This window comes from Microtus ochrogaster, chromosome 1 (genome assembly GCF_000317375.1).
Source record: "Microtus ochrogaster isolate Prairie Vole_2 chromosome 1, MicOch1.0, whole genome shotgun sequence".
NCBI classification, from domain to species: domain Eukaryota; kingdom Metazoa; phylum Chordata; class Mammalia; order Rodentia; family Cricetidae; genus Microtus; species Microtus ochrogaster.
In genome coordinates this window covers 80,829,498-80,841,790 of record NC_022009.1, presented here as the reverse complement: position 1 = coordinate 80,841,790, position 12,293 = coordinate 80,829,498, and the positions used below count along the sequence as shown (strand labels likewise).

At 47.4% G+C, this 12,293-nt stretch overlaps 1 protein-coding gene across 1 annotated transcript; it reads left to right on the top strand.

Annotated features, from left to right (window-relative positions):
• Positions 1–7,061: 7,061 nt before the first annotated feature.
• Positions 7,062–9,000, top strand: Twist1 (twist family bHLH transcription factor 1). Its single transcript, XM_005343860.3, has 2 exons — positions 7,062–7,837; positions 8,338–9,000. Exon 1 carries the CDS (start codon positions 7,179–7,181, stop codon positions 7,794–7,796), a length of 618 nt encoding a protein of 205 aa, XP_005343917.1. The 5' UTR covers positions 7,062–7,178; the 3' UTR covers positions 7,797–7,837; positions 8,338–9,000.
• Positions 9,001–12,293: the final 3,293 nt, after the last annotated feature.

Below are 12,293 nucleotides of genomic sequence, written 5' to 3'. Positions count from 1 at the left end.
TTAAGTGACCAGTGATAGATTTGCAGCTTGGGTTATGGAAAGAGCCTCCTTCTGCCCCTGTTCTGCTACCTCACTGCCTATATTACTCACGTCTGGCACAAAACCTTGAACCCAACTGGCCGCAAGCAGTGTCCACAGCTAGAAGAAACCTTATTATCATTAGTTTGGAGATGCTCTCAGGCTCCAGATGTGGACAAGTCATAGAGTTAGAAACAGCCAAAGTGGTTTTTTTTTTAAGAAAAAAAAAAACAAACAAACATGACACAGCTTTCTATGAGGAAAAGATACTTGTGAAGTCTTTCAAGTGAATCAGCATTTCTCAAATATCCAAATGCTTCATTTTACATCCGAAGGAAGGATATATTGAATGCTGTCACACTGCTCCCAATCTCAGCCTATGTCCTACCCAGCTATCCATGAGAAACTCTATATGCACAGGCCCTGCTTCGTGTCTACTCATCCCTCAGAACCGAGGCTCGGCCAAAAGTCTTTCAGGAAGACTGCCGCGTTTGTTTACTACACGGTATATGAAGATCGGCTTCTGCTGGAAAAATCACACAGGATGAGTGATAAGATTTAGTACAGAAACCATGAGCCTGAAGAACATCTTAAACAAGTGGAATCTGTGGGTACACAAAGAAGGAGGAGAGAGGAAGACCAAAGAGCATCACATAGTCACAAGCTCATAGTAAACCTTTGTTTCTGAGGAACTTGTGTAAGCACAGAGTCACAAAAAGACCCTGTAATAGCGGCATCCATTCTGTCTAACCTGACTCCTGGTCAAGATAGAAACGCAGAAGGAGAGCCTTGTCAGACTGTGTCATGCTCCAGCTGAAGACAAGTGTTCGCCTTGTCTCTGCAGAACAGCTGCACGTGAGCTCCAGTCATCCCTCATCGTTGCTTGCCCTCACTTTGGACCTCTAAGACACAGTCCATAGGGAAGGCTGACGAGGAAAGGAAAGTGGAAAAGCCACACACACGATGATCACGACGATCACAGAGTCCTTCCTGCCTACAGCCTACCCTAGAACACCCAGTAACCGAGCTGCAGACACCTTCATGCAGAAGCCAGGCATCGCACCTTTTCTGTTGAGTTTGATCTCTGAGCTTTCCTTTGCATTTCTGGGGAAGTGGATTAAGGAAATTTCCAAATGCACAGATCACACTTATCGCCTCATTCCAGGCCCAGGGTTCTTTCTTGGCACTCCTTGCTAATATATGTCAGAACTTCTCTCTTTTTCTTTTCTTTTACTAGAGCTTTGTTCCACTGCTCAATGCCTAGGGCAGAATATCAGTAACACTATGGGGAATGTATCTGTTGAATAACACAGATTCTCAGTAACACTATGGGGAATGTATCTGTAGAAAAACACAAATACAAAGTAACACTATGGGGAATGTATCTGTAGAAAAACACAAATACAAAGTTAGAGTTTACCAGTGACTGACTCAGGATTCCCCAGCCCTGATGCCACTGAAACACACCACCAACATGACACAATTCTTCCAGAAAAAAATCAAAATGCATTCATTTTAATTTATAAAGTAATCAGCTGCTGTAAAACCTTTTAAACCTTGGGTTCTCTCTGTTCTCCCAAGGTATCTCTACTTCCTGAATGTAGGAATTATAGATTGTGTCACTTATCTGGTCTCAAATCCTTTTCATAGAAGGGAGGGGACACAAGGAGGAACAAGTTGACCAAAGATTATATATAATCATTTTGAAGACTACAGAGAGTGACTATTCTAAATAACCCTACAATCTTTGAAAAATAATTTTATGTATCTAACATGTGCATTCAAACACATTTGACAAAACATGAAAACAATTTTAACATACCTTCCTATGGAGAGATAATGCAAATGCTCAAATTCAGTCAAGGGAAAAAATTTTATTGAGACAATATCTCACTATAGTTGAGTGGCTGGCCTAGCATGCACCAAGTGGCTCACACTGGCCTTGAACTCTAAGCAATCCTTCTGTCTCAGCTTGGAAAGTGTTGAGATTTTAAGCACACACCAACACACTCAGCTAAGAATTTTTCAAATGCTCATATGATTCTTAAAAACTATTTTTTGTTATTAAACATTACTCTAAAAATAGAGGTGATCAAGAATTTTGCGCAAAATCTGTCAAATACAAACATTTTTCTTTAACAATACTAATATTTTCACGTTTGCCATAACTGTGTAGTTTCCTCCGAGTTTCACAATAGGGAGTAAATAAATAAAAAGCCTAAAGGTTGAAGACTGACTTATTTTTATGCTTTTAAAAATTAATGAAAGTGGCACAGACTAACTAGACCTCTCTAAAATGACATTGATTAATAGCTATGTTTGCTATGTTGCTACTCTTCTGCAAACTTCTTTTTAGGCATAGTACCTAGGAAATTGTGTCCTCTTGTGGTCACTGGCAAAAACAGCATGTTTTCCTCAGGAAGAACCAAATCAAATAACGTGAATGGGGTTTCAGGGTTCAGGAAAAGCCATTTGTTGGGGCAGGGCAGGGGGACTCCCAGTGAAAAGAGTTAGGATAACCAGAAGGGGAAATCTGAGCTGGAAAAGCAGTATAAATTGTCCAATGTTTACTTAAATTGCTGAGCATCTAACAGCTGAAGATAAGATATTGCAATAGCAGGACTGGGATCATAGTAAAATGTCCCGAGGAGTTTTGTATTTCTTAGGGTTTTTTCCTTCAGTTTTCAGAGCAACTTGAACATAACTAGGGAGTTAGGGAGGAGTGTGTATTTCAATGGGTCAACCGGCAGTGAGATGTGATACCAACTCTCCCAGCTGCACTTTACCGTAAGCAGCAGAAGAATAAAATAAAGTCAAGGGGAAAACATAGGACTCTATGCTTCACTTCGCCTGGCTCTTTCCAGGATATACAAGTCTTAATTCCATGCTCATCTTGAATGCAGAAAGTCAGATAGTCTAATGATTAACAGGGACACCACTTTTATTTGCTCCTTTGTGGGGTCCTTCGGTTTCTTTTGCTTTTTAATTTTTCCTCCTTATTTCTCGGTCGGAACTTTCAAATTGTATAACTTTAGTTTCATATTATTAAAGAAATTCAGAAAGATGAAAGTAGGGTCAGTTAGAGTCATGAGTTAGAATATCACCAGTGGGACAAAGATGCTCAAACATCACCAAGGCTCTCTGCAAGGCAGGAGTGATTGAAGTCACTGGTGCTGATGTAGACTTTACATTACACTGCAATGGAATTCTCTCTCTGAAATATCAAACTGGGAAATTCCTGCAGAATGTCCAAAATTAGATGAAATCTAAAATGCATAGCCCAAGACCTATTCAGCCGTAGTTTTTCAGTATGTGCCCCCTTCTGCAGGTGGGTCCCTGTGCTTCACCTGAGGCATTCAAAGACACAGTGACTTGTCATCTGCAGACTGAGGAGAGACCCTGGAGAGTCACCGTGGAGTATACAGCTTTTGTATAAACCCAGCACTAAAGTCTACCAGCTTGCTAACAATTTTACAGTGTTTCTTTTCCTTACCCCAGAGTATTTGTAACTGACTGCTAAGAAAATGTCAGTGTACAATGGAAGTATAAGGATAATTACAGAGATGCTGTGTGTGCCCAGCATGAGATGTCTGTCTTTTTTTCATTTTTTCTTTTTATAAGCACTGCTCAGGAAGAATTGCAAACATGCCAAGTTTGCAGGCTGAGAGCAAAGCTCCTTGTGAATTCTCCAAGTGCAAAGGGCATTTGTTGTTTTCAGTGAACTGCTTTTGTTTTTTTTGTTTTTTTTTTTTTTGAGGGGGGGAATCTTTCCTGTTTCTGAAGTAGACAAAGTGAGTTAGGTCCTAATTAACCCATCATTCCCCGGTCCCCAGCTGACATCACTTTGACAGAAGCCTTAAAGGGGAAGATGTAAAATTAAGTTTTACTTAGAAGACCAAATTCGGGGATTGGAAATAAAGGGAACTAACTCCCTGATGTTAATTTGAAACACTGTGCAAATCACAATCACTCTCGTACCCATGAGATATCCAGAATTGTATCAGACTTGCAGGCAAATAGAGAAGGACTCAGCTGTACCCAGCAAAGACAGGAGAGAAGGTCTTTAAGTAAGCCCTGACAATGAGCTGGACCTAGCGGACAAGGCAGCCTACCTCAGCCCATCACCCACTGTGCACTGGTCACCAAGTCCTAGCTATTGCTGCATTGGTTCACCTGGAAAGGTCCCACCTTTTGCTCAAAATATAAATCCCAGTACTTAACAAGTACTTCCATCCTCCACACCTCAGAATGAGTTCAAAAGGAATTTCTATTCAGAACTAAAGTGATTCCTGGTGACCCTGTTCAAAAGATCATAGGACCGAGATGGCTCTGTTTAGATCGTTCATTTCCAATGCTCTTCTAAGCTAGGTGACTTCAAAAGCTTAGCCTAAACCCGGTGTGTGTGTGGGGGGGGGGGGTCGGGGGAACACAGAGGAATACCAGGGCTGGCTTGCTGACTAGAAGCCTTGAGAAACACGCACTTGCTAATGACCCTGGCTAGGCGGGAAGGAGAACTGTTCTTCCTCACTTGGTTCAACCCTTGCCCTCTCTCAATAGTGCCCCTCTCTGAAGTACACCTCCCCCGTTTCGCCCCCTCATCTTCCTTGGTCGTGTCCCCAAAGGAAGAAATGTTCCTATCCTTTGTTCTCTTTGAGTTATTTTTAATGCTCAACTAAAGGAAAAAAATGAGATTGATATTAATAAAGGGAAAATTGAGATAGCTGAAAACTGGAAAATTCTCTAGAGTTCCGCAGCGACCTTCTAAAGATAATTGCGGAACACTCTGCAATTCGTATTTACAAAGCAGAGTGCTTCGTAGAGTAAGAGGCAGAATTTCTGCCATGCTTTGTTTCCAAGGGATGTGCTCGTCGGTGAAAGATGCAAATGCGAGGGTGCAGGAGTGGCTTTATTTTGAGAATAATTGGCTACGAGCTATTAAAATTAAGTGGAGGTCAAGTAGATTCTGGTTTTTAGCCAGGCTGTCATCTTAAAATATGGCAGAAGCGGGCGGGTGGGGCAGTCCAGTTGGCACGCTGTAGTCATTGTCTCTGGACGTCGGTAAAAGCTGTGCAGGGCAACCCCAGGAGGTCTCTACTCTGGTGAAAGCACAGTCGGGTTTACTGTTCTCTGAAAGAGGTAGCTCTCCCTACAAAGACTGAGCCCTAGGACCAGACCCAGGCATTCCACACCCCAGCATTTCCGCGACCCAGCTGAGCGCTTCAGCAGGAGGCAGCCACGTGGCCTGCCCTGCGTGGCAGGGGCTCCAGCCTCCAGCCTCCAGCTTCTCAGGAAGTCGGTGGCCGCGACCTTTAGTCCAATCCAGAAAGGGGCACTTGCTGAGCTAGCACTTCCCCAGGGGATTGACCCGGGGATCCTGGGCCAGGACCTCAGCCAGTGAGTGGTGCAGAAGCTCGAGGCGCTGTTCTCTGAGCCTGTAAACTCTGCCCCTGAACTCTGGCTACTTACTGCCTAAGGATCCAGAATTGCCGTTTTTGAGTAGTACGAGATCATCGTGAACCGACCCCCTAACCCCTCATCCTTTAAAAAAAAAAAGTGCTGCAGTGCAGGCTTCTCTCCTGTAGCCGCTCCCCTTCTTGCTCATCAACCTCTCAGCTCCCAGTTTGCCAGAATCCTCTTTGGAGCTCTTGGTTTTTTACGGTGTTAGGTGGAAATGCTTGCATCGCCAAACATGGCTGAAGGATGAGAATGCATTTGAGGCATAACTACTTTACGGGACCTGCTAGGAAGATGACCTGGGATGCATGCGGCACTCGGACCAGGCAGCCCTGTAAATGATGTCGAGTTCACACACACACACACACACACACACACACACACACACACACGCCTTACAATTTTATACACTGACTACTCAACATTACTACTCAGGGCCTGATTTGGGAGTAACGGCGGCAGAGGAGGCGATAAAATGGTCACAGGGTCCTCCACCTTGAGCTCCAGCGTGGGGCCTTGGGGCCAACAGGAAGGCTGCTCTACCCTCCCTTGCTTTTCCTCCCTTCCTAAGGAGGATGCTTGTCTCTGTGGAAGAATGAACTTCAGCCCCCTTCCAGCACCTTCGGAGGCTCAGTCTCTGGAGAGCAGAGAAACTTTAGATTGGGTCGCCTTCGCAGGAAAGGAGAGCCCAGCTGTTTCTCCGGGAGGGGTGAGACGGCAGGCCAGGGCACAGATCCACAGTCCCCGAGGTGTAGCCACGTCTTCAGAACTGCCCTGGGACTTCAGGGCCTGGCAGCAGTCGTGGATCCCCGGGGACTTGGGGTTTCCTCTACCTGACTATTGGATGGGCTCGGAGATGGACACTTTTCTTGCCACTCAACTTGGGCCCCAGCCCGGCCCCGAAGACTCTGAAGGATCCCGGGAGGGGTGAGACTTCACCCAGTACGTCGAAGTCGCTCGCCGCTGTCACAGCCACTCCCCCCATGGAGGGGGGGGGAACAGCAGCCAAAACAGGCCCCTCTGCCTGCTGGCCATGCTGCGCTCCAGTGCGGGGGGCGCTGGGTGCGATCGGGCGCGGAAGGAAATCGCCCCGCGGCCGCCTCACAGCGGAGGGGGAGAGCTTGCGGGGTGGGAGGGTGGGGTGAGTAGGGAGGCGGGCGCAGAGGCTGGCCGCCCGGGCCAGGTCGGTTTTGAATGGTTCGGAGGACGAATTGTTAGACCCCGAGGAAGGGGGGCCGGGCCGGGGGAGGGGGGCTGGAAAGCGGAAACTTTCCTATAAAACTTGGAAAAGTCCCTCCTCCCCACGTCAGGCCAATGACACCGCTGCCCCCCAAACTTTCCGCCCGCACGGAGGTATAAGAGCCGCCAAGCCCGCAGCCCGCGCCCGACTCCCAGACACCTCGCGGGCTCGCCAGCACCGGCACGGGCTGCGCCAGGGCGAGCAGGGCGCGTGTGCGGCCGTCGGGCGCCTTCTTTTTGGACCTCGGGGCCCTCCACACCGTCCCCTCCCCCGCCCGCCTCCCTCCCCGCCTCCAGCGCCCTCCCCGCGGAGGTTCCCCCCCATCCCTCCTCCCTGCGTCCTCCGGGCCGCACCGCCCGGGCCGGCGCCGAGCGCGGGGAAGCTGGCGGGCTAAGGCGCCCCGCTCCTCTGCTCTTCCCCCTCCCCCTTTCCCGGCTCCGCGAGGCCGCACGTCGCCGCCCGCGAGATGATGCAGGACGTGTCCAGCTCGCCAGTCTCGCCGGCCGACGACAGCCTGAGCAACAGCGAGGAGGAGCCGGACCGGCAGCAGCCGGCGAGCGGCAAGCGCGGGGCTCGCAAGCGGCGCAGCAGCCGGCGCAGCGCGGGCGGTAGCGCGGGGCCCGGTGGGGCCACGGGCGGGGGCGTCGGAGGTGGCGACGAGCCGGGCAGCCCGGCCCAGGGCAAGCGCGGCAAGAAGTCTGCGGGCGGTGGTGGCGGCGGCGGAGGCAGCGCGGGCGGCGGTGGAGGCGGCAGCAGCAGCGGAGGCGGGAGCCCGCAGTCGTACGAGGAGCTGCAGACGCAGCGGGTCATGGCCAACGTGCGGGAGCGCCAGCGCACGCAGTCGCTGAACGAGGCGTTCGCCGCGCTGCGCAAGATCATCCCCACGCTGCCCTCGGACAAGCTGAGCAAGATTCAGACCCTCAAACTGGCGGCCAGGTACATCGACTTCCTGTACCAGGTCCTGCAGAGCGACGAGCTGGACTCCAAGATGGCAAGCTGCAGCTATGTGGCCCACGAGAGGCTCAGCTACGCATTCTCGGTCTGGAGGATGGAGGGGGCCTGGTCCATGTCTGCGTCCCACTAGCAGGCGGAGCTCCCCACCCCCTCGGCAGGCCGGAGACCTAGGTAAGGACCCACTCCCGGGTCGCTCGGACCAGACCTGGGCTCCCTGGCTACCTCGCCGCCGCTCTGGGTGACCCCACTTTCCTCGCTGCGCTCTACCTAGCCAGGCAACGCCACCCCATCCCCCAACCCGTGTCTCTGGCAGGTAGTTCAGTCCCCACTGGGGAAACAGGTCTGGGTTGGGGAGACGGGAGTGTACCCTTGAGAGAGGTGAGCGTGTGCGGGAGTGTGCGTGACCGAGAAAGTCAAGAGTAAGGGCCTTGTGCCCAGATCTATCCCTCCCCCTTTCTTTCGTCTTCAGAATTCCCTTCTTCTTAAAACAAATGTTTCCAAATTCCACCCCCTCCTTTCCGCCCACCCACTTCCTCTTGCCCTTGGGCTGAAATCCTTCCAGGTTGTTCAGCGAAAATTCTCGCTGGTAGTGATAACCAAGCTTAGCGGTCTTAGAAAACAGTCGCAGAGGCATCCACAATAACCAACTTTCCCCTTCTGGGTTTTTGCAGATGTCATTGTTTCCAGAGAAGGAGAAAATGGACAGTCTAGAGAACTCTGGAGCTGGATAACTAAAAATAAATCTATATGACAAAGATTTTCTTGGAAACTTAGAAGAGCAGAACCCAAATTCAAAAGAATCAGGGCGTGGGGCACACTTTTAAAAGAGAAAGCCAGACAGGCCCGTGGACCGAGAGAGGCAGCGGTACCACCCTCACACCTCCGCCTTCTGATAGAAGTCTGAACCGTTATTTGTGTCCCCCCACCCCACCTTTTGACGAAGAATGTTTATTTTTTTTATGCATGCATTCTCAAGAGGTCGTACTATTCAGCCACTGAGAGCAAAGGCGTCACTGTGGACTTTCTCCATTTTAAAATGGTAACAATCAGAGGAATTTTAACAAGACCTTTAGAAATAAAAACGCTGGGATCAAACTGGCCTACAAAACCATAGCCAGTGAATTCCTTAAAAAAAATTACTTCCTCTGAGGGAAAAGGAAAACATAAGATACAAAAGACAACATTCTATTTATTTATTGATGACCCATGGTAAAATGCAAATAGATCCGGTGTCTAAATGCATTCATATTTTTATGACTGTTTTGTAAATATCTTTTGTATATTATTTTTCTGCAATAAATAAATATGATTGAAAAATTTTAAGAATTTTTAAAGTTTCGTCTATGTTTTTAAAGCTCAGAATGAAGTTGGTGGTAAATACTTGTTTGTTTAACTCTAGGGATGTCCAGGAGGGAGTGGGGCACTAATATAAACAAAGGCGTGAAAACCTCAAATAAACCTGCTACTGACAGACACAGCCACGCTGTTTAAAGGACAGCTCCATTATTATTGCAGCTTGGCGATCAGCGGGGCTCATTGCCTCCCCATTTCTTAGGTTGAATTGAGGAGATTTGCTACCAAGTATCCCTTGCTTACAGTCTGGACTAAAGCATTCTAGTAAGCCATGCGAAAACAGTATTATTTCCTTGTTACTATGTATTTCGTCCTTCCTTTAAAAAGGCTTATTTCCACCACGGCCAAAGGCCACTGTGTTCATGAAAACTACATATATTATGTTTCAAATGTGTGATTTATTCACCTCTTGAGGGAATGAATGATACCCAGTGCCATGTTGATTAAAAAGGAAAAGGGGTTGCTTTATTAATGTTACCCCCCTGGGAAACAGGCGCCTAATATATACGTAAAGAATATACATCTGTGGAGTAAAAATAAATGTCTTGATTTTAGGTGTCCACAGCTCTTCAGTCTTCAGTCAGTACCATGTACATGCGTGCACACATGCACACACGTATGCACACGCGCACGCACGCACACACCTGAAGCTCTGTGAAAGTAGGACAGATGGAGATAGACTTTTATTTCAGAATATTTCTGGGACAAATACATAGGTTTGTTTTTTAAATGACCAAAGTAGTGATTTTTTTAAAAGTTTAGTTTTTCAATTTTCATCAGCTCAGCAAGTCATAGGTAAATAGAGGCGTTTTTTGAGTTGGAAATTTTTCTGGTGCCTAGTTCACACAATAACTCACCAAACAGGCTGCATTTTTTTTAACTGAGGTCGAGGTTGTCTTGTTGCCCCCAGGATTTTCTTTCCCTCTTCACGCAGCAGTGCCAGATGCTGACAGGACAGCCTTATGCATTAATTATTGCAAATATTATAAATATTTTTATAATAAGGAGCCTGCAGCATTAAGTCACGCACTGGGAGTTACTGGTTCTTATTTGTATTCTGTTTTAAAATTTTTGGTTACCAGTTACCTTAAAGTGAACAGACAAGGTGATTCTGTAGGGTATTTGTGGGTTGTGTCGTGTAAGGCAGACGTGTAAAGACAGTGTCCTAAAAGGATCAGAGAGAAGACCAAGAAGGCAAATCAGTCTTATGTGGTCACCCCAGCATGTCCATTTTCCAGATGCTTCACTAGCCTGGTCTGACCCTTCTTTCAGATGTCTTCACGTACAGCAGGGTGGACGTCCGTCCGTGATGACTGAGAAGGTAAATGCTACCCTAACTCCGGGTGTGTAAGCTGATGCTTCAGACAAGAGTTGCTTTACTTTTCCTTCTTTATTTCTATTTTTTATTTCACAAAAGGAAAAACTGGGGGAAAGGCAGTCGTCATATTGACAGTAATAGAAAAATGAAGATAATATTTTCTCCTGGATTTTTGTAAGATAGACAAATGTTTTTGGAAAGCTCATAAGTAGTTTTATTTAAGTGAGGCGACTTTGTGGTAGAGATGGTTGTCTAGTATGCAATCTCCAGCTTGCAAGGTTGTGTCTACAATCTCACCTCCACTACTGCAACATAAAATGCTGCATTCTTCATTATAAAAATAACCTGTTTGTTCACCGCCCCCCGTTATTCTTATTTTATTCCAGTGTTTTATTTTCGTTACCTTTGTTTAAAGTACATGTTGGATAGATTACCCGTTTCATGGTTTATCGCGGAGACGCTAAATCTTATCATGTAATATTCCTGGACTCCTGTCTTTGTCCCCACAATGCTATGGCTAGGAGGAAGAACTGTATTAAATGCTCTTCCGTCTGAGGAACTGAATTGTTTTTACCGTGAAGATAGTTGTTTTTATCTTGTGTTTAACTTCCTCAAATTGCTAAGCCTTCAATAATAACAGTTCAGTGTGTTCATGCACACATTTCTGGGTTCCGTGCATATATGTACGCGTTAAGCAATGCACAGATAATCCAGGGCACAGTTGCAGATCTAAAGTGCGACACATTAATAACATAACCTCAAATAGAAACTCACAGAACCTGTGTCCTTTCTTCCCACAGTCAAGATTGGCACATGCTTCCTGCCCCTGGGGTCTTGGGGCTCATACTCATAAGGGAGCCTTTTAAAAGGGACACTTGGCCCCTCACAAAAAAGTAGAGCGCTTTGCACATTCCACGGTTTGGCAAAGTCAGAACTAGTTATTTTCTCTAGACCAGTATCAAGTTCTTCTCAGGCATATGATTTCACTTGAAGTCCTGCCCAGGAATCCTTCAAAGTGAGCATTTGCCCCGCTCTCATGATGTCAGGCGGTTTTCCCTGCATCTGTAATTTGAAGAAAAACAAACAAACCTGCGGGGGGGGGGGGTGAGACAAACGCCACGGAAACCCAAACAGAACTCCATAGGGAACGAGGGTCTCACCTGCTTAGGGTGCACCAGAGGGGCACCGACCGAGGCTTCCCCTGCTTGGGTGGCAGTCCGTCCCGTTCTGTGGAGAGAGTGTCAATGTCGCTGCTCTCTGGATGGCACAGACCCACTGCGTTGGGCCTCTGGCCGCTGCTAGGGGGCCGCTGCGCCAAGTGTCAGTGGTAGCACCGCGAAGCAGCTATAGTCACAGGCAAAGGCCCAACCTCAAATTTCCAAAGACAGGCCCGCATTAGTGGCAAACTGGGGGTCGGGAAGGGAATCCCCAGGGGCCACTTTTCCAGAAATTTCTGCTAATGTGTCATAAGTGCCCCACCCCCAGCCCCAGTGAAAGTGGAAGGAAAGCGCTCCCTCACGATGGAAGAAGTTGGCTCCTTTCTTACTCTTAATAGCGACAACTGCACTATTTCTCAGACTCATCTTTGGAAACTGAACATCTAAAATGCAAGCAGAAGGATTAATTTTCTGTGTTTAGTGGGCAGCAAAAGACAGATCTAGTAAACCGGGTACCGTACCGTGTGTGTGCGTTTTTACACTCTCTTTTGTTTCAAGGCCCAAGACGCAACCCCACTTAATGTTCTTAGCAATCAAAGCACTCGTCCTTTGAAGAAGGTGTGTAATTGCAGTTGGAGGCATGTATGGAATTCCCAGATGTCTATAAAGTAAGAAAAAGCCTGTGGCAGGTCGCTGTAAGTTGGGGGCAAGTTACAATCACTGAGACACGAGGAACTGCTTTCTTTCCCTTGATACTGGTCAGAGAGTTAAACGTCTGGAAAAGTCGCGATGTGAGCAT